This window comes from Anopheles darlingi, chromosome 3 (genome assembly GCF_943734745.1).
Source record: "Anopheles darlingi chromosome 3, idAnoDarlMG_H_01, whole genome shotgun sequence".
Taxonomy (NCBI): domain Eukaryota; kingdom Metazoa; phylum Arthropoda; class Insecta; order Diptera; family Culicidae; genus Anopheles; species Anopheles darlingi.
In genome coordinates this window covers 730,001-756,055 of record NC_064875.1, presented here as the reverse complement: position 1 = coordinate 756,055, position 26,055 = coordinate 730,001, and the positions used below count along the sequence as shown (strand labels likewise).

General features: G+C 51.1%; 6 protein-coding genes across 7 annotated transcripts in view; 5 read left to right on the top strand and 1 right to left on the bottom strand.

Moving 5' to 3' along the window:
• The first annotated feature begins 243 nt into the window (after window positions 1-243).
• On the top strand, window positions 244-4,539 carry LOC125953555 (uncharacterized). Its single transcript, XM_049683192.1, has 6 exons — window positions 244-491; window positions 954-1,267; window positions 2,024-2,082; window positions 2,164-2,287; window positions 2,347-4,279; window positions 4,339-4,539. The coding sequence occupies exons 1-6, from the start codon at window positions 244-246 to the stop codon at window positions 4,466-4,468; spliced, it is 2,808 nt and encodes a 935-aa protein (XP_049539149.1). The 3' UTR covers window positions 4,469-4,539.
• Window positions 4,540-4,694: 155 nt separating this feature from the next.
• Window positions 4,695-6,081, top strand: LOC125953565 (regulator of microtubule dynamics protein 1-like). Its single transcript, XM_049683210.1, has 3 exons — window positions 4,695-5,007; window positions 5,080-5,277; window positions 5,357-6,081. Exons 1-3 carry the CDS (start codon window positions 4,879-4,881, stop codon window positions 5,951-5,953), a joined length of 924 nt encoding a protein of 307 aa, XP_049539167.1. The 5' UTR covers window positions 4,695-4,878; the 3' UTR covers window positions 5,954-6,081.
• A 163-nt stretch (window positions 6,082-6,244) lies between these two features.
• LOC125953571 (regulator of microtubule dynamics protein 1-like) lies at window positions 6,245-7,869 on the top strand. Its single transcript, XM_049683216.1, has 2 exons — window positions 6,245-6,673; window positions 6,758-7,869. Exons 1-2 carry the CDS (start codon window positions 6,587-6,589, stop codon window positions 7,358-7,360), a joined length of 690 nt encoding a protein of 229 aa, XP_049539173.1. The 5' UTR covers window positions 6,245-6,586; the 3' UTR covers window positions 7,361-7,869.
• Window positions 7,870-7,985: 116 nt separating this feature from the next.
• Window positions 7,986-9,402, top strand: LOC125953568 (regulator of microtubule dynamics protein 2-like). Its single transcript, XM_049683214.1, has 3 exons — window positions 7,986-8,283; window positions 8,359-8,918; window positions 9,013-9,402. The coding sequence occupies exons 1-3, from the start codon at window positions 8,182-8,184 to the stop codon at window positions 9,068-9,070; spliced, it is 720 nt and encodes a 239-aa protein (XP_049539171.1). The 5' UTR covers window positions 7,986-8,181; the 3' UTR covers window positions 9,071-9,402.
• A 19-nt stretch (window positions 9,403-9,421) lies between these two features.
• On the bottom strand, window positions 9,422-12,075 carry LOC125953553 (chromatin assembly factor 1 subunit A). The gene is made up of 3 exons (XM_049683189.1): window positions 10,656-12,075; window positions 10,431-10,594; window positions 9,422-10,363 (listed from the first exon to the last, which is right to left on the bottom strand). Exons 1-3 carry the CDS (start codon window positions 11,932-11,934, stop codon window positions 9,422-9,424), a joined length of 2,385 nt encoding a protein of 794 aa, XP_049539146.1. The 5' UTR covers window positions 11,935-12,075.
• A 710-nt stretch (window positions 12,076-12,785) lies between these two features.
• LOC125953566 (RNA-binding protein 24-B-like) overlaps window positions 12,786-26,055 on the top strand; it is a 34,392-nt gene continuing 21,122 nt past the window's right edge. Inside the window, exons 1-2 of one of the 2 annotated variants that reach the window (XM_049683212.1) lie at window positions 12,786-12,846; window positions 13,396-13,682. The gene's annotated coding sequence lies outside the window, so the exon portion shown is untranslated. The remainder of the gene's footprint in view (window positions 12,847-13,395; window positions 13,683-26,055) is intronic. The other variant, XM_049683211.1, reaches the window with a different exon arrangement.

Sequence of the window (26,055 nt, the reverse complement as noted above, 5' to 3'; positions counted from 1 at the left end):
TTCGCGCAAGCCAAGAATACTACGTACCACCATGCTTGCGTGTCTACTACCGATCTTCGCCTCCCTCAGGAGGAGAGGATACGTCCTCGTAGTCGTTCGGTTGGTCGCATGGTGTCGGTTGGTCGGTCGGTCGACTTCCACAGTCTTTGGTGAGACTTTGACCCGCCAGGATCAACAAGCCCACCGGAACAGGAACAGGGTTTACGTTCGATTCTGACCGGTCAAACCACAGCAGACTGCAGCATGGCATCGAATCATCTGTTCTACGTTAGCCGGGCCGACATATTTTCCGTGTATCCGGAGATTTTACGCGAGATCCTGGTGCTCGAAGAGCTGTTTGGCACGAAAACGATCACGGCCTTTGGGCACACGATTGCGGCGACCGATCGAGTACCTCTGCAACTGCCGAGTGAGTTCGACTGGCAGCTGAAACAGTACTTCCGGCTTTTGGAGCAACAGAAACGGATTAACGCTGCAGCGGAACAAGGAATGTAAGTCACACGCCGGTAGTCTCAGTGTAAAATGAACGTGAAGGGAAGTGCTGTTCGAAGAGCCCCCAGGAAGACGGAAAGTGTGCGTGAAAATAGTTCAATAGCTCAAGGCCAATCGCAAGTACTTCTAAAGACCTCAAACACATGGCGTGACGTATTTATGGGCACCAAACCTCGCGAATACGCGGCTTGTAGAAGTGGAAAGGAGGTGCTACCCCACTAGCGACCACGTTTTGGCGCGCTTTTGCGGTTCATTGTACCATCGCGGGTCTCGCGAGTTGATTGATTCTTCAGGAACCATGTCGCGCTTCCCGTGGGAACAGCGTCGCATTGCAGTGGCGTATCGTATCGTTGAGCGGACCAACGGGGAGTCCCCCCGGTTGGCGTGTACTTCAATGTCTCCATTTTATTGCACGCACACGCGAGTGATTAAGAACTTTACTTTGAAATTGTCTTTCACAGACAGCTGAAAAGCTCGTTGGAGAAGGCGGATCACACCTACTGGGAGGTGCGAGCAAAATCCATCGATGATGTTACCTCGCCAATGACATCCCCCGCTTCAGCTGACTCAGCATCGACCACGTTTCGCCGCCGACGGCGCCAATGCTACCTGGACAATCCCATCGACTTTTGCGATATTGATGCATACAATCAGTGGCGCCTAGAGGATATCGTTAGGGCTGGAAGACTGCTGCACAAACCCCCTCTGGCCGTTTCCTTCGACGATGAGTATGAGATGCGTAAAGTGTACTCCATGATTTACGATGTCTACCGTTGTAAGTATCAACGTAAAAGGTCACGAACCATTCCCTTTAACAGCCCAAAATCAATAAGAAAACGAAGGGGGTGAGTGAGCGTTGTACTTGTTGCTGTCGGCAAAACTCGGGAATCCGCGAGTGCCTTCGTAGATGGCCAGCGATAAGCAGCCGCGTACACCTAGGTAGCCACGGTGTGAACATGGCACGCACTACCCTCTGTGTATCGCCCGCTTGGGGAGTGCTGAAATCATAAACTAGATGATAAACGCTTGGAAGCATGCAGAGCTTTTCGCACAAACGATCCTTTACATTGCCACCTCGTAGTGGCTCGCTATAAAGATGTCACGCAAGGACTCGGCTTCTGTACTCGAGTCCCAAAGTCCTTTGCATGTCGTTTGAATGTTAATAGAAAGGGAAAAGTAATTGTCGTCCTTGGGCACGCTTCTCGTGCCAGGAAGCAGTTCTGTTATCATATTCGTCGCCGTTAAGGAAGAGCCCTCGGTAGGAGGGCACCCAACGGCATGTGATTTCTTTCGTCATGCAATGCTAACCATCGCGGCTCCTTTAATGTCCAATCGAATCGAATCGAATCGAATCGAATGAGAACACCGCCTACTAATGCCAGTGCTTGAACGACGCTATCGGAAAGCAATAAAAGGAAGTTGGAATGAATTTTATGACCCAGTCATCCTCTCCCCATAAAACCTTCCTTGAGTATGTTACGACGGAGAGCTGATTGAGAACGATATTTCTTTCAAATTCTATTGACAACAGTCAAGCTGGTACTGCAACAGGCCCTGAAAAATGTTGGCTTCTACGACAGCTTTCCAACGGTAAGTGGCCGAGGAACGGGTGCGTCCATCGATGATGGATGAGTGGTTTTTCAAGGTTTTCATGTTTTTATATCTTTGCAGCTAGTTGACGAAACTACCCGCGTTTGGTTGCTGCTGTATGATATGTATTTGCGGAAATTCGTCAAACGGGAACCGGAAACCGTACCGGAGAAGGACGAGCTTTTCCGGGAAGCCAATCTGCTCGGTAGGCAATGCCGGTCGTTATTTTTTGCGGATCAATAATAGTGGATTTTCCTCTTGCAGAAATCGAACAATGTCTCGAGCAGAACAGCATAAAAATAGCGGCCGCTTTGACGCGAATACGCATTCAAAACAGCGCATACAACATGCAGTGTCTGCTGCCACCGCACTTGCAGGACGATAAGGTAGCGATCGTCGTCTCGAATCCGATTATCATCGGATGGATTAACACGTTTCGGATCCGCACGAAGCAAGAAGCGAATGCCATTCTGCGGCAGCTCGGATTCGAGTTGATCGAACATCCTGCACCGAACATGCTGAGCATGTTCAATCTATTTCACGCACGAGAGAAACCCCAGCACGTGCCACTGTCGATCAACCGCTACAAGTGGGATCGCTTTTGTCCGCAGGTGGTATTCATCTATCCGGAAGACAAATCACTATTTCTCCACTCAACCATCTTCAGCGATCATCAGTTCATCATACAGGATCGTTCGTTTACGATTGGACCGACGATTTTCTCGCAATTGCTGGACTATTTCGAGGTTCAGGGGGATGTGGTGCAGACTCACATAGCCTCGCCGCGATCGACCGCTTACCTAGCATCGTTACTGGCGAACTGTAATCGTGTGCGCAACTTTATTGCCTACGGATGTGGCACAAAATTGGCCGAGTACCGGGCCTACATGGCCACCCTAGGAGTGACCAACGTGAAGCTATTCGCTGAATCCTTTGCGGACGTTCCGCACGGATCACAAGTTGTGGACAAGGTGGTGGGAATACTGGCGAATCCGCCCAGCTCTTACAGTGCTGTCGGTGATCCGATTGATTTGATTTGTAGCCGTGGCGGTGACCTCTCGATGCTGGAAATGCTCTCCGAGTCCGAGATGACTGACGACAGCCGTCGCCGGGTTACCAAGCTGTTGGAGGAACAGCGCGAAACACTTAAATTGTGCATGTCACGACCTCAGGTACAGTTTGTGCTCTACCAGACTCACTCGATCGTGGAAACCGAGAATAGTATCATGGTACAACGGGCCGTTGAGTACACCAACCAGAAGGCTTTCAATGTGCACTACCGGGCAATGAAGGAACGGGAAGTAGCAGCACTGGCCGAAGCGGCAGGCAATACAATCGTCAATAGGTTGATGGGACGAACCAAGGCAACCGAAAGCGACGGTGAGCGTGAAGGAGCTGACGGTAGCGGAGGAGAAGGCCTTGGTTCTCGTCGCAACTCCGAAGAAGATGTGAACGTTCCGCCCGAAGATCAGTTCGAGGTTGTGGATCTGCCGGACTTTTGTCCACAAAAAGATGCCTGTCTGGATTTCCGAGAGTGTGGCGTCTTCCTTTCGCTCATCAAGCGTAAGGAAGTAATCCGCCTAGACTCGAAGTATCTTATCAAAATCGCCGAGCTCCGGGGCATCTTTGGTGACACCAGTAATGAGCCGCGCATCAACGTGAAGGTTTCGAAGCGTGCCGATCGCAGGTCCGAGGAGCAGGAAGCGCACGATTTACAAAACCGCAAAAAGCGCCTTAAACGACGTGGTAGCAATATGGATTCCCTCATTACCCGGCTCAACACTCCGACGCAGGCCTCCTTGAAGCGGGCCCACCACCATCGTATTTCTTCCGTTGAACATAAATTTATGTTCTTTGATGCTTATCGCGAGTGGTGTCCAAAGTATGCGAATCGCAGTGAAAACAACCTGAGCGTAATATCAGATGACCGATCTTCAACGGTTTCGATCGTCCGAGCACGCATTTGGTGGAAAGCAACGATCCATTATGTGCTTCAGATGGGCAGGATTGCTCGGTTGGACCAAACCAAAGGAGTGGCCGATCTACCACCCCTCATCCTGCGGCGCTACGATACGGTTGGGTGTCGATACGGTGGAGAAGAGGGTAGCAAACGGTTCCGTTGTACTCACTACAACCGCGTCCCGTATCCGTTGCCAGTTCGGATACTTGAATTCCGGCAGTACAACTCGGAAAACAGGTAGCAATGGGATATTTTCTGCTTTTTAGAAATGAACTAACCAAGCATCTTACCATCAGTTTGTTGCAGAAACCCGCACCAATCGAAAAGGAAGCCGCCGTAAAGCCAGCCAGACTAAGCCGCCAAAATGCCTTGACTTCCAACATCCCCGGGCCACGTGTTCGGCTTCGATCTTCTCAATCCTGTTGATTCACTAGCGACGAGTGGACAATCACGAGCGAATTCAACCAACGAAAAGAATTCCTTGCTAATAAAACCCCTTTCAATCCACGGAGAATTACTGCAGTTGTTGTGTTCCATCATTTCCGTTATATTTCCATCGCAACGAAACGTGCGCAACGCAATGCATCCATTGTGCGGTGCGAAGGTCAGAGCGAGGGGGGTCTTTTGATTTCGTTTGTGGCCACAAAAAAAGATTTAGATAAAGACGAAATTTGGGATTATTTTTTTTATCACGATTAGTTAACGAAAATTGCGTGCCTGCAATCTCCAGGGTTGACCGTTAATTCGAATTCCGGCCTAGTCTCAGGGTCATTGTGCGTTTCATAGTAGCCCGGTCTTCCTGTTGCTGTTTTGGGTCCAAAGTGTCAACGCTGACGATGATAGGGAGGAGCTGGATCGGCCGATTACTAATTAACCTACCGCAAATCACAAGAGGCGCACTACGCTCCGGTTTTCCATTCTCTAGACGTGCTCGGCCACTGGTAATTCCTGGCGCAAGACAAAAGGTATTATCATCCACGGGATTGATCCACTCGACGGGTATAAAACCGTGATCTGTTCTATTTCTCTTACCATAGCAATCCGTTCTGAAGCCGCTGCTGTTTGTGACTTCCTTCTCGCTATTCTCCTCGAAAGCGAAGCAACAAGAGGATCCCGTGGTTAGCAAAATGGCAGAAGAAACAGTCAAGACCCTCAACGAGACCATCGAGCATGCCGATCAGCTGTTCGATGAGAACAACTTCCAGGAGGCGTACGATCTGCTGCAGAAGTATCCGGTAAGTATGGAAAGGCTGGCATGTTCTAAGCTGGGTGGGTTTGATACCGTTCCCCGTCCGTTTGACGTGTCTCTTTCAGCAAAAGGATACGTATGAAATCAAGTGGAGACTGGCCCGGGTGACCTACTCTCTGTCGAAGGCAACTGCAAGCCCCCGGAAGGAGGAACTGGTGCGCGAGGCGTTCGGGTACGCGGAGGAGGCGCTAGCGCTAAACGACGCTGACTTTGCCTCGCACAAATGGTACTCCATTCTGCTGGACGCAAAGAGTGGCCTAGATGGCATCAAGGAGCGCGTTACGCAGCTGGAAACCGTCAAGAAGCACATGCAGCGTGCGGTCGAGCTGAATCCGAACGATCCTACCAGCTGGTACATTCTCGGACAGTTCTATTACGGTCTGGCCGATCTGCCCTGGTACCAGCGCAAGATTGTGTCCACCATCTTCGCCACACCGCCGACCGGAACGTACGAGCAGGCACTCGAGTGCTTCGAGAAGGCCGAAAACACAAAACCCAACTTCTACTCCATGAACTATCTAATGCTGGGCAAAACCTATCAGGCGCTTAAGCAGGCCGATAAGGCGAAGGAATTCATCACACTCGCCGCTAACGTTGCGGTACTGAATGAGGATGACAAACAGTGCAAGGAGGAAGCGACCAAGCTGCTGAAGAAGCTCTAAAGACGCGGGGCACGGGCTTCTTACGCTGTCCATCACATTCGAATTGCTACCATATAGACTGCTTTTTGGTATGAAAGTGTATACAATAAAATGATTTCCAATATTTAACCTACTAAATCACGGTTACTGCTAGTACTTGGTAGTAGAGCGCACCCTACCAGCGGGTGGTGTATCGTCGGTAGACACGCAAACACAATTTGAGCGGTGCACGTGGGGGCGCATGAGTGAAAAGAACCGCGGTACACAATCTACCAATAGAGAGTTCTCACCCATCCAAACCGACATCGACGACGACGCCCCATACAAGGTCGACACCGCGACATGTGGTGCGATGGTGGTGGCCTTTCCATACATTTCCGATTCCGTTGTAACGGCGACACTCTCTGTTGGTGGCGTCGTGGCGGCCATGTGTATTCGTGTGTGACTAGCGGATTAGCGAGAAGTAAAAAAGGTAAGGGGCCCCATTTTTGTAACCCTTCAATACGCGGTCGCACCTGCACTCTGGCCACAGTGCGTGGCGATAAACGATTCCGTGCAGTTCACTGTTGGCGGTGGTCGGTGTCTAGAAGTGTGCGATAAGAACCGCGGGTCCAACGTTCAATCCCCACCCGCCCATCGAAAGCTAAATTTAAAATGTCAAGCGAGGAGCTGAAACTGCTGGATGAGATGTGTGATAATTATGATTATCAGGCTTCATACGATATGATCCAGAGTCTATCGGTAAGTGCGCGCATGTCGACAAGAAGTGGACACCGTGACTGGACGCGGATTGTAATATCTCTGGTGCGTGTGTGCTTCCGTTAGGATCAGACTAGTTGTGAGGTGAAGTGGCGCCTAGCGAGATCCCTGTTCTTCCTGTCCAAGCAAACGGACAACAGCGCTGAGAAGGAAGCGCTGGTCCGTCAGGCATTCGATCATGTATCGGCCGCACTCGCGTTGGATGGCGATAGCTTCGGTGCGAACAAGTACTACGGCGCAATTCTGGCCGAGAAGAGTACCCTGGATGGCGTGACGGAGCGCATCAAGCAGCTAGAGAACGTGCAGGCTTACTTTCAACGGGCCGCCCGATTGGAACCGACCTCCGATCCGGGCATCTGGCACATGTTGGGCCAGTTTAACTATAAGATCTCGGAGGTGGGCTGGGTAACGCGTAAGTTGATTAATTCGGTGGCTGCGAATCCGCCGGTCTCGTCTTATGCCGAGGCGCTTGATTGTTTCACCAAAGCCGAAGCAATCCGGCCTGGCTTCTACGCACTAAACTGGTTGTACCTTGGGAAATGCTACCTGGCGCTAAAGCAACCGACCGAAGCGAAACCCTGGATTGAACGAGCGGCCGCGGCCGAGGTGCGGTGTGAGGATGATCGCTTGTGTCTGCAGGAGGCAAACGAGTTGTTGAAAAAGTTGTAGAATCGATGACCTTCCACCATCAGCCACGGATTTACGCGGACTGATCGGGCGCGAGAAACAAGTTCCAGCTACTAAAACGGCGTCGGTACCGTTATGTGAGATGTAAGATACCTTATGGTTTATGGCGGGTAGGGAAGCGAGAGGGGTTTGGGGTGGTTCTGTAATGAGCACAACGCAGTTAAGAGGCGCTACAAACACGACGCTAGCGCAATGTTTGCCATTTATGAGAGTCACTAAGCGGTCGTAAATCGATAACTGTGAAAGCGATGGCGGATAACGAATCTACTACACTGCTAGAGCTGCTGCTGGCTAGTCCCGGGGGTCCCCAATTTGTTATCAGTTGTCGAGGCGAATCATATCGCTCATCGCCCTTTTTTTGGGTGGAACGGCATGGTGACGGTAGTGATAAGCGATTGAGTGGGAAAGATAGTGGTAGGGTTATTGTTTGCCCGTTATCTGTTATCGGTATAGTTGAGTAAGATAATAATAAAAGAAAATAATACAATCCATCTCTGTGTCGTTTGCATTCACTCAAAACCAGTCCCTTCGGTTCAGTCCATTCAGGAAGTTGTAGGCATCAATGATGATTCGCAACGCCGCACACCACCACGTGGAACTAATGCTTCGTCATTTGATGACATCGTGTTTGCGGCCGCTACAGCGCAGATAATGCGTATGCGGATGATCGATGAGCGTGTGAGAGCAGAGCATGAGAACAAAGAGCGGACGAGCTCGCGCTCTGGCTGGAAGGATTGTCGCAGCGTTCTGGGAGATTGCCGCGGCCGGCTCCATTTTCGCTAACGATCGCCGAGTGTGTGAACATGGCTGCTGCACAGCAGGAGAGTGGCTACCAAGAGGCCGATCAGCTGTTTGGCGAGTACAAGTTCAAGGAGGCGTACGATCTACTCAAGGCAAAGCACACAGTAAGTACATCGAGACTTTAGTGGCCCCTAAAGTTGATCCGTTGCTCAATCTCCGGTCTGTTCTCCGGTGATCAGAAACAGGATGGAGAGTTTGAAACGCTGTGGCGACTGTGTCGGGTCGTATACTCGCTTTCGCGCGAACTCGTGCCTGACCCAAGCAAGGCGAAACAGTTTGAGGCGTGCATCTTCGAGGGTTACGGTTACGCATCGCGGACGCTCGAGCTAGCACCGGAGGCCTCGGTTTCGCACAAGTACTACGCGATCTTTCTGGCCGAGAAATCCGGCATTGAAGGATTGCGACAGCGGGTGCTGCAGTTGAGCACCATCTTGGCGCACCTGACCCGGGCAACCGAGCTGGATGAAACGGAACCATTCGCCTGGTTTCTGCTCGGTCGATTCTACTACAAACTGGCCAGTTTGCCCTGGTTCCAAAAGAAGTTCATACACACCTTTACCACCGACATACCGAATGCAACGTTCGATGATGCGTTGCGATGCTTCATAAAGGCCGAACAATTAGCTGCCAATTTCCTCCCGCTCAACCATCTGCTACTCGGTGAGGCATACCTTTCGCTGAAGGATGAGAAGAACGCCCGGGTGTACCTTGAGCTGGCTGCGAATCAAACGGCACCACGGTAAGTGGCACTGCCATGGGGTCACCACCGGCGGGCCGAACCGGTGCAAGTGGATTGGATTGATTTAACTGAACACTCATCGTTCCTCGCACAGTACGGCCGATGATCTGGAAGCACAGCGAGAGGCCAAGACGATTCTCAGGAAGCTGTAACCCATATGCTGCTTCCACATGCGCCTACACGTCTCGTTATCGTCCAGCCATCGTCCATGTCCGGTTCTGTTATCTGTCTGCATGCTCTAGGAACCAAACGGACTGACTCCAACAGGATTCGCACGACCCCACAGCAGCGCGTGTTTGTGCAAGGTCAAAGATAACGAATAAAATGTATTTCAATCGTAAATTAGGCCCCGCCACAATGGACAATTCGGATGCGATCATGAAGTACCGGAATTCGAGGAGTTGTGGTAGGAGGAAGGGTATAAGCGGGGCGGATTTTTTTTTATTGTCATTTTATCATTATCTATCACGAAAAGTAAAAAGGAGAAGCTAAAAGAAACTAGATCAATTCTCTTCATCGACTGTACCACCGGCCGGTTTAGTTGGAACAAGGAGTTTGCTGGAGCGTGACGGATTGCTGCCTTTCAGGTGATAGACCCAAGCGTTCGGTAGCTGCAATTGCGTCAGATTGTAGTCCTTCAGCACCGCTTCATCAACTGTCCAGCAGTGTTTGCCATGCATCGGGCCCTCCAGCGGACATGCACCCCAGGTGGCGATCTCTTTGATCTTATTGCGGATGCTTTCCATGCTAAACTCGGGCACGCATGTCGCCGTTTCTCCGGTACCCTCTGATCCTTCGTTACCGCCGGTGCCACGGTTCGCCCAGAACGCCTGGAACTCGCGCACCAGGAACTTCCGATTGTTAACATTGCCGTGCACCAGGCGCGCCAAATCACCGACTGCACTGTCGGAGATGCGACCCTTTTTCGGAGCTTTCTTGTTCTCCTTTCCCGGTGAATCGAGGTCCCGATCGATCGTTGCGCCCGCACCTTCAGGAGCCGTTGCCGTTGAGACCTGCGTGAACGAGATCGGTTCACTCGGATCGTACAACATTGCACGATCGTTGAGGATCTTCATAATTAGCGTGGAACAGTCGGCCGTTCGATCTTCGCAATCCTCTCCCCTGTGCTGCTGCCAGATGCACCCGATCAGTCGGGGTTTGATCTTTTCCGTTTTCTTCTTCATTTCGGCCGCAAACTCTTGCTGCAAGATCTTAAGCTTCGCCTTTTGCGCCTCGGGACTGTTGTCGGCATCCGGAGCTTCATCTTCATCCTCTGCCTGCATCTCTTCATCGCTCAGGTGCCCATGTGGGACGAAGAAATCATTGTCCACCTCGTAGTCCTCCTCCGCGTCGACATCCTTTTCGTCGTCACTACCGTGCAGCGATTCGCCCGGTTCTTCCTCTTCCCATTCATCGTCAGAATCCACCTCGTAATCGAAATATTTCTGCAAAAAAATCGTTCGTGTAGTAGAGTGGCTCATACGCTCGATCGGGTGGCTCTGTGATACGTACTGTGTCTTTCGAAAATGGACGGCGAGACCGAACGATGGTACTCCTCTTACGCCACGTTCCTCGGTATGGTGGTCTCCGATTTTCCTCAAAAAGGAAGAACTTTGCCTTCATCTTCTGCTTCATTGTGGCGTGATCTTCCACGATCGGTTGATATGTGGTTTCATCTACGAAGAGCAGCAGAATTTTACAATTCGTCATTCGATCAAATCTAAGAGAGGAACTTACCAATAATCGTGATGTCATCGTCATCCTCTTCCGCCTCCGTTATCCACGTTGGGCCCATCTTGAGCGGTTGAATGCAGTTACGCTTTAGCTGACCGAGATAAAGATCACTTGGCGGGATCTCGTCTTTTGTCGCTTCAATGGTGAACAGTGTCTGCAAGCGGTCCTTCTCGGCTTGAGTCAATGTTCGCCGCGTAACCGGTGCCATCCGCATATCGCCCTTCACACAAAACGGCATAAAGCGATCAGATACCATGCCCAGTTCTCCTTTGCCGACGATCGAATCGATCGAGTTTTCATCATCTGAAGCTTTCGTCGAACCGTTGGCCGGTGTCTTTTTCACGAAAAAGCGACTGAAAACCTGAGCCTGTGCCTTCTGTTTCCGTTTTTCCTCTGCTTCCCGCTCTTCCTCCTTCCGGCGACGCTCCTCTTCCTTCAGCCGTTTCTCTTCATTCTTTTGCTCGATCTCTGACTGTCTTTTCTTTTCCTTTTCTTCGCGTTCTTTTCGCTTCGCTTCTTCTCGTTCCTCACGTTCCCGGCGTTTTTGCTCCTCGCGTTCCTCACGCTCCTTGCGACGCTGTCGCTCCAGTTCCTCTTTCTCGCGTGCCTTCTCCTCCTTTTCCTCCTGCATTCGACGACGCTTTTCTTGCCGTTCCTGCTCCTTCAGCGCCAGCTTACGTTCGTGCTCGAGGCTTCGGGCAAGCTGTTTGGCCGAGATCTTCTTGGCGGCCGGTTTCTCGCTAGTTGACGTCATCGATGTTTCTTCTTCCTTGTTCGGGGTACAGAGCGCATAAACGTCCTCCTCGCTCGAACTGATCACCATCTGTTGGACGGTAGTGTCTGCTTTATCGGGTGACGATCCTCCATCCTCCGCATCCGTACCTGCCGGTTTAGCACTCTTGTTGCCCGGCGAGGGATCAGCAATAGCGATGGGCGATACAGCTTCATCTAAAATGATCACTTCTGGTTCCGATTTTCCTACCACGATTAACTCTTCTCCGCTGCTTTGTCGGTCCGAGGTACGGACCACCTTGGCCTGGTGAAGTCCACTGTGATTGCCATCGCAGGACGGTTTCCGTTTGCGGGTTTCGACCGTTGAGGGTTCCCCACTGGTCGCCGATTCCGACTGCAACGATCCGATCGATGAGGTCGTTCCGGGCGACAGCACCAAGAACGGTAGGCGACTTTGTTTCAGTTTTTTGCCACTATTCGGAGCAGGAGCAGGGGCAGGTAGCTGCTGGGTAGAGACCGACTCGTCCATCGCGAGGTCCACGACGTGCATAGCGTTGATTTTAAAGTACGGACAGGTAGCACATGCAGCGGCCTGGACGGAGCACAATTTGCTGCAGCGCTATGGACCGCGACACGGAATAATTTACACAAAACTCGGGATTTAATTTCCTCCAAAAACTGTTTTCCCCAATCCGCCAGCAAAAAAAAATTGGCGGGAAAAGCTCGACTTCTGTGACAGCAACTGTCAAAATAAATTGCCATAAACAGGTTGCCATAATCCCACTAGGCCAGTTCTAAAAAAATCGAACAACGAACACAAAATTTTGTGAGAAAGACTTGTGAAATTCATAAATTAAGGGTAAAAACGGTTAAAAATGGCACTTGTTTGAGAGGTAACTCGTTCTCTTGCATTTTAGATAATACATTTCCCGCTCTCAATTAAAAAAAAATCTATATTCAGCAGATCCCGTCCGAGAAGGTCCATCGTTTCGTGGGGGCCCGCCGTTCGTTGTTGCTTATACGCTCCTTCCCCTTTCTACAGCTGCATCTAAATTTATTGATTTTGATAGCAGACATCATTTAAACAAAATTAATTTGAAGTAAATAAAATATTTGAATGCGTATTTAATTAAATAAAAATAACGTAGTAAGCATTTAGGATATCGTGAATTGTTAATGAATTTGTCTGTGTTTCTTTTTGACAAAATATTAAAATTATAATTAGTCGTATTTTTTTGTTAAAATAATTATGTATGTTTAAAAATGTCTGAAAAAAAGTAGGAGAATTGAAAAGACGGTCTACAAGTTTAAAATACGGGTGCGGCTACTGAAAGTGGACCGAGCCTGCTGAAAATGTTGCACGGAAATGGTTCTGAGCGAGAGCTCACGCTCTCATTTTCAGTTCGACGGTCGAGGAAAACGGTTCAAACGTTCGTCCCATCTTTGTGCCGTGTGTTCGATGGTAATAAATAAGGATAAGCCAGCATCCTTCTGCGTTTATGTGATTACAGTGAAAGCTGCGTTTTGTCCCTCTCGCCATCATCCCTTCTACTCTGTTTGACTCAGGAGTTTTAAAAATTTAAAAGAAATTTCACTTTACAAAACTTGTGCGACCCGAGTTCGTTGGTGGAAAATCTATTAAACAACCCTGGGGGACTCTCTGTACCGTCGTTAGACGCGACTGATAACGACGTGTCGTAACGCGGTTGATTATAGGTGGTGCATCAGAAACGTGAAAATCGTCGAGTTTTCGCGTTTCGCGCGTGAAGCTCATCAGCGTGTGCTCATCGCATTTTCCAACCCCTGGCGTGTTTGTACCACTCGAGTAGGCGCCTACTAGATGGGCCGTGATTGTTGGCGCCACAGTTGAGGGATAAGAGGAAAAACGAAAAATTATCTTCGAAACCCACGAAAGTTGCTATCCTAACCGATTTTTGCGGCCGAGCGTTTTTAACCTAGAGATTATACCGATGAGCGATACTAACGTGTTTTGTTTCCATCCATTCAATAGCAGCTTTTAGTGAAAAATTAAATAAGAAAAACCCTAACCAGTGGCTCCAGGAGCATTTACCAAAGATCTTCGGTGATCTCAGGTGTTAGTGTGAAGAAGGAAGGAAAGACTGTCGGAGGAAGGAGAAGTGTGCTCGGTCCAGGTCGAGTTGTGTGTGCGTTGGGCAGATTTAGAAAGAAGAAGGAAAAACGTGAAACTCCATCGCAAGGAACCGTCCAGCATCAGCTCGTCATCGCTCGAGAGTGGAAATCCGTGGCAGCAACAACAGAAACAGCAAGGAAGAGGAGGTAATGCACATAGATAAATAGACAAGGCATAGAAGAAGAGAGGGTGCAATCATCATGGCGAGATATAATTGCCCAAATGTTTTTGCTGCGCCTAACCCCGCACGCACGGATGGATTGGGATCGCTACACCGTACGTCGGTGAACTTTACCGGAAAAAGACGATAGAGAGAAAAATTAAGACATTGGCCGTCCGCGGTCCGGACTCGAGGGTGGTGGTGAGATTCCATCCGCGAGGAAGTACCGCGCCCACACACATGCCGATGAGCCGATTCCGATTCCGCGGGGTGCGTGCGCTGGCCGGCCGATGAAGTTTTGGTACAGTTAATCGCATTTTTGTCTTGAACTATTCCTTCAAATATCCACTTCCTCCTGGATGCTCCGATGGTGGTCAGTACACGCGTGGTCAAAGGCATCTGAAGCTTGGTGCGGTGTCGGTCCGGTGCTGGCCAGGGGCTGGAGTGGAAATTACATCAGGATACTCTGCAGCTCAATCCATGGAGCGACGGTGTGTGTACCGTACCGTGATAGGAAGCCATAATGCGCACACAGCCAGCATTTCGGAAGGGAAGGGGATCTCGGAACGAATGGAATGGAATGGGAGAAAATGGGAAAACCGAAACGCGTTGTACATAAATATTGTAATGAAGAGGGGGAGCAAGGCATCAACTCCGCTGCTGTGACAATATAAGGCCACAGAGAGAGAGAGAGAGAGAGAGAGAGAGAGAGAGAGAGAGAGAGAGAGAGAGAGAGAGAGAGAGAGAGAGAGAGAGAGAGAGGGGCGCATTTGTGCATCGTCGACGGTAGGGATACGGGGTTGTCGGTATCCGGCATGTGTGGCTTTGTGTGTCCGTGTGTGTGTGAAGGAAAACCTTCAATCAACGGGAGAGAACCAGATCCTTTTTCCGGTTCTCCGGTATCGAGGAGGGGTCTGCGATGGTTGAAGCGGGCGGTGTGCACTCGAGCCACAATCGTTCAACATACACAAGGGGTTCAGCTCGATCTGCTCACTACCAAGTTGTAGCATGTGTGTGTGCGCGATATGTTGCTGATATTGCTGGCCGACGACGCAACTAGAGAAGGATGCATCAAGGAAGACGGCTATCAGAATAGAAATAATGAAATTGATGAGGATATCCCGTCCCGGGGTCCCGGCTACATCCTGCCAGAGCAACGAAGCCGAAGCTCCAGGATAGGAAATGTGGGTCAATTCGCAATCGACCCGTCATCTTTACGGGGCTATGAGGCCAGCTTTCGATTCATTTATCATACTCGCAAGTCGCAAAGTGGTGCCACAGAGGCGAGGAAGATTAAGACCTTTGACCACATTTCGCAACCAGACTCGAGGAGTGCCAGAGAGTTGCCACCTCACCTGCTGAATGGACAGCATGATTGAAACGTTTAGATAACCCCATACAGGGTTGTGTGTTTGGCGATCGTCGATCTTTTTCGTCGAGCAGACGCATGCGGGATCAAGCATTTCACGTCAAGGGGGGGGGGGGGGGGGGGAGGAGGGACGAGCCCATTATCGCCATTTCGTAACCAAATCTGCAGCAGCTAAAGCAAACACCAGAGAGCAGCAGAGCGGTGCCGATTTCCTTCGCAGAGCATCAGCAACAGCAACAGCAGTGAACGGGATCCCCCGGAAAGGTGCGATGCGAAGATGATTCACGCACGCGCAGATGGACTTCTAACGGGGCTTCTTTCGCCGGGCACCGTCGAAGGAAAACAGAAATAAATAACAAAAAAAAAATAGAAATAAAAACGAGCTGAGCCCATAATGGTGTGTAGCGGGGAAAACGACCATCATCCATTAGATCCAAGACGCCAAGAGCCCCGAGCACCGATGGGTGCTTTGATCGAAGGCTCGAAACGGGTGCAACCCGTCTGATTATTAACCGAAGATTATCCAACTCCTACAGGTCCCCCCTTCCCCTCCCCCGACCCCAGCCACCAAACACTTGGCCGAGGTCGAGATGAACGAAAATTTGAATTCCGCACCAGCGGTGGCGGCCGAGGCCCCCAAATTGGAGTCCCAATTCGGATGGTGCAGATGCTGGCGGTTGCGTTTTTTTCCTTTCCTTCCTCTTGAACTGATTGCTTCGAACGCACATTACCATCATTCCGATATCATTTGTTTCTTTCTCTTGTTTGGTGTTGGAAATCGAGCTCATTTGGCCCGGGTCCAGCCAGGGGTTGGGCCGGCCTTTTCTCGCCCGCTCACACTTTCTCGCTCGCCACTTTGAGAAATCGTCCGCCAGCGCGTGTGATATGATTGAACCACGGCCCACGGTCCACGGTCCACGGTCCAGGGTCTTATCATGCACAAAGCAGCACCAAAGGGGCTTAAGGGGTGGTGATGGCTTGTCATTGCAATTAGTTGGCACACATTTGACTGATGATGGAAACGGTCGAGGCCCGCGAAATGGAAAACCGCGGAAAAATGCTTGTTGCCAACGATCGAAGGACGGACGCACGGTCGAACACGTGTTGCGAGCGTGCTTTGTGTCGAATCCGATATGTTTTACATGTTGACCTACCAGTCAAAGTCAGAGGCACCGACCACCGGTAGGGCCACTCCTGCACGCGGGGTTCATACAACAGCACCAGGCCGACGTGAAACTTACCTGGCCAGCACACAAATACGAGCACACACCACTAACGGCATGGCTACATGGTTGGAAGGTTGGTAGCGCACAGCCCAGCGCGGAACAGAAGAATCAGCCATCCGAGGCGCCGTCCATCGAGCATGATTATAGCCACACATCGGATCGGTGGAGGAAGAGGAGGAGTAGGAGGAGAAGAGGAAGGGTGCGGCGGATACGCGCCACCGTGACGCATTCGCGCAAGTGAGGGCGCGTGCCTTCGCGTTTGCGCATAGCCACGAGCATGTGGCATACACACACATTAGACTCGTTGCGGCAACCAACAACGATGTTGCGGGTCAATCAGTCCTCGGGACCGGACGTTATAGTGAGCTGGGAGCACCGTGTGGAGTTACTGTCCATCTCGAAACGTGTTACGGAAGTGTCACTGAACCGTCGCCTTCACCGCCACCGCCGTCGCCACCGCCACTGCCCCGTGGAGCACTCTTTCTCCAGCGATTTAATTTTATTGGCCTGGCCAGCCAGCCAGCCAGCCAGCGGGGGCCATCGGCAGCGTACCGTGATGATGACCGCTCTCTTTGTGTGTCCGAGAGGTGCTCCCCGCCCCCCCTCCCCTCCCTTTCATATGATCCATCCACCTTTTTGAGCGCAGGGTGGTGGAAATTTGTGGGTGAAATTTGGAAATTTGTTGCGCTGAAAAATTAATACAGCGGGGCCACATCGAGGGCGCGGGAGGGTAGGGGTTGAATTACAGAAATCATCGGCCTCGGCCATATAAGTCGCGGCGCAATCCTGCCACCTCGGGGCTATATCGCGCGCCGTTGTAAACAGATGTAGCAAGGCACTCGCGATCGCGCCGAGTGGTAATTGTGATGTTTTTCGTGTGTTTCACGTATGTGTGCGTGTGCGCGCGCGTTAGGTTCACCGTTTCACAATTAATTTGAGGCACCTCCATATTTGATGATCGTTGGTTGATATCTGATCGCGCGATCCGAATCATGAGCGACCCCTTTCGAAAGCGCATCGTCTTATCTCTTAACCGAGAGACCTTAACAGAGATCCCCGGGTCCGTTCCGGGGGCATTAAATTATGACGTCCTTGTTTCGTCGCTTTGCTGAGTTGCTTTGCGGCTGAGGCTGAGCGTTTCGGATTGATTCCCCCTTCAGCTATCGCCTCGCGCGTTCGCTTTGTGCGTGTGCGTTGTCCGGGTGCAGCGGGCTCTATGAATGAAAAGACCTTTTTTTTTTTGCAATGGGGTGCGGTCCCGGGAAAACTAATCACGAGCGGCACAAATCGCGAGGATGCTGTCGGTGCGCGCCGTCGGCGTTTTCGCTCGGCCTCGGGCCTCGGGCCTCGGCTAATATATATATAAAGGAGGGGACGGACTTTCGATCTCCGCCCTGGGTTCAAACACGGCTCTCCCTCGGTTTGTTACAGTTCCTGCAGCGCGCATACCACGCCATGCGTTGGTCCTGCCTGTCTCTTGTTCTGTATTTTTTTCGCCTTTCCACTCTTCTCTCTGCGTTGGCTCCGATTTATCCAAAAACTGACACGCAAACACACACACACACACACATACCGAGAAAAAGATGTGCGGGGATAAACGAGGCAGGACCCTCGCAGGCGTGTTTTGCATTGTGTGTTAGAGAAATCCGGCGTTTTGCTCCCTTTACTTTCATCCCCGTATCCTCAGCATGTGCAGCTCTGCGAAACACACGCACAGCGGGAGCGGAAAGCGGCGTGGGTCTCCGGTCTCTGGCCCCGGTGACGTTCTCTGGCCGGCCACACTCGAGGCCACAACAAATACAAACGCACCCCCTTGTCCGACGGACAAGAAGAATATGAAGTTTTCGGCATTGTGAATGGATGAGTTATATCGCGCTGGGACTAGGATATCTTGAAAACCATTTTATCCTGTTTGGGGGTGTAAATGGTGAGATATTTTTCATTAATTTTCGCATAATTTAAAGCGTCTTTCCATCTGTGTTGCTCCTGTTGCGGGGCGTATTATTTTCGGGCCAAGTATTTTAGCCAATTCGATGTGTCCGGTACTCCAAGGGATGGAGCGTGCGAGTGTATTTCTCTGGCGTTGTTTCTGGGGCGATCCTCATCATTAATTCAACTCCGAGCGGTTCACTTTCATCCCCAACGGTGTTGCTTTTGTCGCATTTCCATGCTGGAAATGGTGGAACGAAGCATCTTGTTTGGAAATATTGTTTAGAACAATTGCCGTGCCATTGTGATGGGCATTCCAATTTGCTGCCTAACAATTCCGGCACACAACCCGGCCTGTGTGTGTGTGAGTGTTGCTGGTATCCTTCCTTCTGTGTTCCGCGTTGAAAGGTGGGCAGAGACGATTAGCTTCACGTTGTGTTTTGCTCGCTCGGTGGCTCCTTCTGCACGAAGCGGAGGTCCTCGACCGATGAGAAAGCTATTTACCCCCCACCCAGAGGCCATAAGGCACGCCGGTGCCCTCGCCGGCGGCGGCATGCATATGGTGGTGGGGTGATCTACGCGGCGGTGGCCGTTAACAGTTATTATGATAATGTGTGAACTGTTTGCTCCTTTCACATACAGCGCCTCCACCACCATCAACATCATCATCATGATGGGGGTCGACCACGGGCTTTGCGGCGGACTCTTATGGGTCTGGTTGCGCGGACATCCATCCCCCACAAAGCTCACATGGTTCAGCACAGCTCGGCCGCGTAAAAAAATACCTCGAAACGCTTCAGAAGGCACACACACGCATATGAGATCGGGATAAAGAAGAGCGCAGCAGCGAGTAGCGGCAGCATGGTAGCGATGATAAAACCCAAATGAAATAAAAAACGGTACCTTTCCTGCCGGCACACCAGCCAACACGGCCATCTGCTGTTGCCCCGTTGGTGCTGCTGTTGCTGCTGTTGCTGCTGTTGCTGCGATGGGCTGCCTTGTGCCTTGTGCGTGTAGGAGCCTTTTTCTGTCTTATTCTGTCGTATGTTTTGTTCGGCGGCGCTCGCTCGTTCCTGTGCCTGCCAGCCGGTCTATCTGCGAAGGATATGTTGCTATGCCTTTTGCTGCAAGAGTGCACCCGGAGCCCGAAGATCGCTCATCGTATGCAGCCCGAGAGAAGCATTGATCGGTGGCTTCGGCGGGGAGTTATGATCCTTTTTCTTTTTCTTCTCGCAACACCGCTGCTGCTGGTGTTGGTTCAGCTCCGTCATAAATTCCTTGTGACAATGACTCAAGAGGGAGTTGGAAGAAAGCTGGAAGGGATCGCACGAGCGACACGAGAGCAGCACCGGGAACGGGCAAACATCTGTTTTTTAAACCCCGAATGATACACTCTCCAGCAGGGTGGACTGTTTGTGCAAACGCGGTCTGCAGTCGCGCCAACCTCCGGGGGAGGAAGCGAGTGGTAGACCGACTGATCATGTTTACGCACCATCGGATCCGGCGGGTGTTCTTGTTGTATCCACACACTGCCTCGGTGCCTGGCTGGGGAATTGGTTGTATGTGTTTTAGCCTTGTATCCGCGATTCTCGTGCTGCATCTCTCGCGGTCAATCACGGTCAGAATCTGTGGCACATAAATACATTTGGCCGATTTGTTTGTTGCTCCGTTGCTCCGTTCCAGATCAACCCGTGGGTTCTCCCGTATTTTTGTCTCCGTGGTCCCTCCCACCAAACACACTTCTTCAAGTAATTCCCGCTCCATTTCAGCAACAACAGCAGTTGCGTCAATGCTAAAATGATGCCCATATGCGAGACGAGGGAGGGAGTGCGTGTTGGCAATGCTCCTCCAAGGGACGCATACAGAGCACATCGGATGCATCGGCAAGGCAAGGCATGGATTGTTTTGTTTTCGATGCACCAACCCTTCCCTACACACTTGGTTGCATGTGTTGGGGGGCCATTTGCAACTATGGAATTCAGTTGCAACGCGCGTGGTTTATGGACCAGCGGAGAAGGGCGAGTAGCATGCGTGCGATCGGATTGCCGGCGGCAAGAGAGAGGGAGAGAGAGAGAGAGAGAGAGAGAGCCACAATATCGAAACAGAAAACGGAAGCCTCTAATGCCTCCGGAACTTGGCCGAGGCCAACAGCGCTGCTCGAGCTATATGCTCGAGTTCTAAGCTCCCACATGCTGCTGCTGCTGCTGCTCATAACGTTTTTTTTTGTTGTTCTTCGTTGCATGCTATACCCCCAGCGTCCACCATCAGCACCAGTGGAGGGCAGATCGATGGTAGGAGACCTGGACGGGCTGGTGTGGTGTGGTGTACGCCGCAACCGGGTGCACGGCATATGTGGTGCGTCCCTTGCTGCGTGGTTCCGTATTTACGACCGCGTGTGTGCGCTATGATCTTCATCGTCGTTGCCGGGAGCATAGAGTTGTGCTTCGATGCTTGTGCGCTGCTGCTGCTGCCGTCGAAATACACGTGTGTTGGTGCCCAGTTTCTACTCTCGTTCATCTCTGTTTTTTCTCCTTTTCTTCTTCTTCTTCGCTCGATCACATGGCAAGTTACCGTTCCATCAAGCCAGCTTAGGGCTTGAGTGATCCGGCAAAGTTAGACGATCGATCGCTGATTCACCTGGTGCCCGTGCGCGCTGGTTAAGTGCGTAATTATTACGGGATTTACGCGAGCACCCCACCTCCCAGGGGATGATGGGTGAAGGGGTAATACCTAGTTCGTGGTTGTTGCACTGTAAACTTTTCGAAATGGTATTGTGTTAACTAGAAACTTTTTAAACGAAAAACGAATGAACCTTCCTAACCTGGATCGTTTCAAAAGTTGTACTAAAGACGCGGCGCAGAATCTCGGCGGCGACGTTGACTATGATGGGGGTAACGAGTTGGCGAGCAGCGTTGCTATGCTGTGTCAACCATCGAACGATATCGAACGAAATCACATTCACTGAAGTGCGTTGCTCTGGGTGTTCAAGTTGACGCCCGTTGGCTTGAGCCCCGAGAAAGGCGCTGCTGCTTCTACGTGCCGTCCGTGCCGTGTATCTGCTTGCTTCCGTATGCACATACATTTGGCTTCCCGATGGTAATTATGGCGGGCCCGGCCACACCGCCGTCGTTGTCGTCGCCACCGCGTGCTGGCCTTTAGCCACAAGACTTTGGCTCACCTTCGGGCACACCGTTCGGTCCATGTCCAATGCAGTGTTGTTTGTTATCGATGCCTCCGACTTCCGACTGCTTTGCAATGACGTACTTTTGGCTTCGGACGGATTATCCTACATTACGAAAACGATTGTAGAAAGGGGTTTGTCCTCCTCCGGTTAGGTGGGGGGTGGGAGGGGAGGAGGGGGTCCACTGGGTCACCCGATTTGAAATCCATTTTGACGTGGCTTAGTTTTATATTACTGCTACAAGGAGAACTATACCGGGGAAGCAAGGAATGTCTTGCGCCATATCTCTGGTGCTGGTGGGGTTGGTGAATGATGCTGGTGTAAACCGTCAAGAGCAGAGCGGCCATTGTTCGTTCAACGTTCTGTTCTTGAAGTCAAGCATTTTCCGGTCACTATTAGAGGGCTGGCTCATCAAATCATGAAAAGGATGCCGCGATTTGATGATACGGCACATCCTTTCTCTCAGCGCTGCCGCTGCTGCTTAGACACGAGTGCATCTTCTCACCATAGTTCTTTGTACGATGAGACCGGTCGACCTAGGAACCCTACTGTAGCACCCCTTGAAGGAGGAAAAAACCGCTGAACTTTGCATGCTGTTTGAATAGAATGCAACTTGAGCCGATGAGGAGCGGGTGCTTCTAGGAGCAACCGAAGAAGAGGGTTGGAGAAAGAACGGGACAAAAAATAATATCGATTGATCGCTGGGGGGAACATTGCCGCCTTCTGAACTGTGCGATTGCCTGAAGCCGCGGAGCACACGAAGGACGAGCCAGCGATGTGGGTGTGTTACAGGAATACCGGAATACCGGATGCTGTGGATGATGATGGTGCTTCGAAACAGAAGAACTGCTCATTCAACATATTGTCAAGAGGAAATTGAATAATGAGAGGGTGGTGCTGAGAGGGAGCCGTAGGTGTGTGTATGTGTGGATGGATTGTGCGATGCAGAACCCCAGTAGGATGCAGGGCATTCTGTTTTCAATCGTCCTTCCATGCGGAATCTCTATTCTATGTCATGCTCCGTTCGTGAGAGGGCGAATGAAATGAAATTCGTCTTTTTTGCGGCGCAGCTCGCGGAATAGTAGAAGCGAATGTACGTGAAAGTAGGAGCTTACGTAGTCAAATGAGACTGAAATCTATGACGAGACGCAAACACACTCGAAATGGCATTTGTCGGGTGTCCTTTTGCGCCTGCAACTGGCTGGCTGGCTGGCTGGCCTGCTGGCAAGTGAGTCATGCGACAAAGTAGGAATCTGCTCTTCTTTCTCGATGATTTGCAGCAAGTTGTCTTCTGGTGACGTGCGCGACGGTAATGGCGAATAATCTGCGAAAGACTTCCGTATATTTCATCCACCGGTTACACCCAGTGCACATCACAATGATGTGGAAGGAAGGAATTTGTGTCCTGGTCATTTTCACGTCACTCGCACCGAGGTTTCTTCTCGTTGGCCAACGCTGTTGTTGTTTTAGAGTTTGCTGCGGTCATCAACACGTGTTGGGGTGCGCGAAGAAGGCCGTCTGCAGTCTGCTGAAAAACCGGTGAATTTTCCGTGTGTTTCCCGTAGGTGGACGGAACTTCATGCGCCGTTATAAAAATAGCATCATCACCGCCGGCAGGCAACACGAGGCTAAATGTGGCACGACACGCCACGACAAGATGAAGGCGTAAGATCGTCTGAAGAACGGCTTGTGCCTTAGTCGACGTTTTAAAGAAAATAAAAACAAGTTAATGTAGAATTAAACTTGTGCGGCGAGTGCAGAAACAGTGCTGCTGATCGTCGCACAACGGCTGTGCGCTTTGTCTTGGGCGGGAATTGAATTATTATCAAATTATCTCCGGATCTGTTCTAGCGTTTTATCGCGTTTGTTGGTCGCTCCACCAAACCGCCGGACGGATACCTCGAAAACGGAGCAGATGGGGGCCCCAGAAAAAGTCGCCTCGATTTTGCAGCTGCAGACAGGGCTGGCAGGAGCTCCTTAATGAGTCATTTGTATGCTAAACCGTAGCGTATCGGGCTTACCGGGCATCGAGAAACTTGCTCCGCTCCGTTCTTCTATTTTTACGCAGCAGCTGGCCGCGGCCAGCACTGCTTCAGGCAAGGCATTCTAATGCATTCTTATGTTGAGTCACGCAAGAAGATGCGCACATAAATGCTTGCAGTCGCGACAGAGCACATATTGCTCGCTCGTTATGCTCGCTGGTAGTCTATTGGATTGGGATTTCGGTGCGATCGAAGAGATACGTCACAGGTTCCTTGGTTAGTATCTTCGTGTATAAGAAAATCGTTACAACCGGAAGGAGAAGGTTAAAATTTCACCTAAACCATGTGGCAACATAAATTTGAAAAAAATCCTACCACCTATCATCGATGCAATGCGTTTGGGTGTCGAACGTTCGTTGAAGCCACTCGGCGAGGGTGAATATTTGATAACCCGAAAACCTATCCACCCAAGGTGTTGTAACGGGCTTCGTGCCTTCCAGTAACCACCGAGGCGGGTGCTTCCGTTCACGAGGTGGCTCCCTTTCTCCGATGGAAAATGAATTACGCCCAGGACACGCCATTAGCCCTCTCTACGCACCGATATTCAATAAATAGCATTTCACTCCCCTCTAGTCCAGGTGCAGGAGGGTTACCGGAAGTAAATCGAATTAATGGTGTGCATAAAGGGGTCCCCCCTCAATGATAAAAGGGTGAGTAACGGTGGTGGAGCAGCCAAGCGAACGATCATTGGCGAGTCATAAAAATACAAACGATGGCGAGGGTGGCGAGATTGCCCAACACAATCGACGCACACGGCGCTGTGTGCGGACACGAAGCGGAGAAAAATGTCGTCCGGACCGATCGCGGGAGGACGAGCGAGGGTCACTCGGTTGGCTTCTTCTCGCCCGGGTACGGACCCGGTCCGTCAGTAAGTTGATCCGAGAACACTGATTAATCGCCAGAACGTGTGGCTAACGTTCATAACGTGGTGCGCTCCGTTTCTCATAAACACTAAGGTCAACGGAAGCACAACAATGTAGCCCGAACAGGATGACCGACGTCGGTTCTCCTTCTCCGGTCTTCACTTCTATGCTGCTGCTTCTTGTCCCGCCGTTGGAGCCGTTTTTGAGGTGACAGCTGTTCCCCGGTTCTGACCGAAAAGGTAAATGACCCAGATCACGGCGTCCGGAACGTCCTTTCGGCACGCTTGCACCCTCTCTTTCTCTGTGGTCTGAGACCCCGCGCTGGAGTTCTCGCACACCACCTTTGCTATGTTTTTTTTGTTTCTTGGCTGGTCTCCGATATGTTGATCCCTTTAAAACCATGCGTCCGTATTGGCCAGACAGGGCAGCAGCAAAGCCAACAAGCCGTACCGTGTTTTTTTGCCGTCACCGGATCCTGAGACCCTCGATCAAGATACGGAACGGTTGGCAGCAGAACCGAACATCTGGTGTCGTCCGGTCGCTGGCATTTAAATCCTGAGTGTGTATGTGTGTGTGGGAACGGGAATCCTTTTAAATACAATCGCGTCGGCCGTGCTTGTGTGACTGGCTTTCCCTGGTGCTGGTTACCAAGGCTACAGCACCTTTCGCCTCAAGGTCCTCCGAGGCGAAGGTGAGAGACGAGGAATGGGTAAAAGGTCTATAAACTGCTGCTGCTCCGTTTCCGACGTTTAATTCCTGAAATTCATTGGCACACAAAGAGCGGCAGGAGCGGGGCATGGCTTGACATGTGTCGGGTGGGGGGGTGGCATCGGCAGTTGATGAAGCACGAACGCGCCCAGTATAGTTGCTTTTCGCTTTGTTCGCTCGCCCCGGTCCGCGTTGGCGATGCATAGTGCAACGGTGTGCGTGATCCACGCATGTTGCTCCCTCTTTGTGGGTTGGTTGTGTTCGTGATAGCCTCCAACTCGCCAAAGAGGACGAATAGAGGGAAAACAAACCGCCAAGTTTTCCCTCTTCGTCCGGAAAACAAACCGGACGAGTCAGGATATCGTTGGCGTCGGCGTCATCGTTTCGTCCTTTCGTTCCTAGCAGGTCCTGCCGATCGAATCCCGAACACAGAAGCAGCAACGTGACCAGAACCGAACTGAGGACGCACACATACACAGTCACGTTACGTGCCACACAATGAACTGTTCCGACTGTTGATATTGGGGTGCTGTTTTTATCCTTTTTCCCCCTTCGTGTTCTGATCCTGGGTTCATGCTCCCATGCTGCTCATGCTGCTGGGCTTTGTTGTACCGAAAACATCCCAGACAAGCTGGACGGCTCAAACCGATGACGACTATTCTGTAGCATAATAATTCCATGAACTTTTCACTGTAGCGAGTAGCGACACCCGTGATAGGGAAGGTTCGCCTTGGTGGAATCGCACAGAAGGTGGTTCGGTTGCAGCTGCATCCTCTCCCGTTCGTTTGCGAATCGTCGTCCTTAAAACCTTCCACCAAGGGTGCAACTTATCAATGTTGCATGTCCTTCAGCCCTCACGCTACTGGCTGGGTGAAGGTTGAGATTCGCACACTCAGCAACACCCGGTGGACACCGGCCGCATGTATCATGTTATCGACTGCAATTATGGGCAATCGAGAGTTGCATGGTGCTTTTTACGTCATGCATGAATTATGCACGAGCTCGGTTTGGTAGAGAAATCAACGTGACACGCATACTACG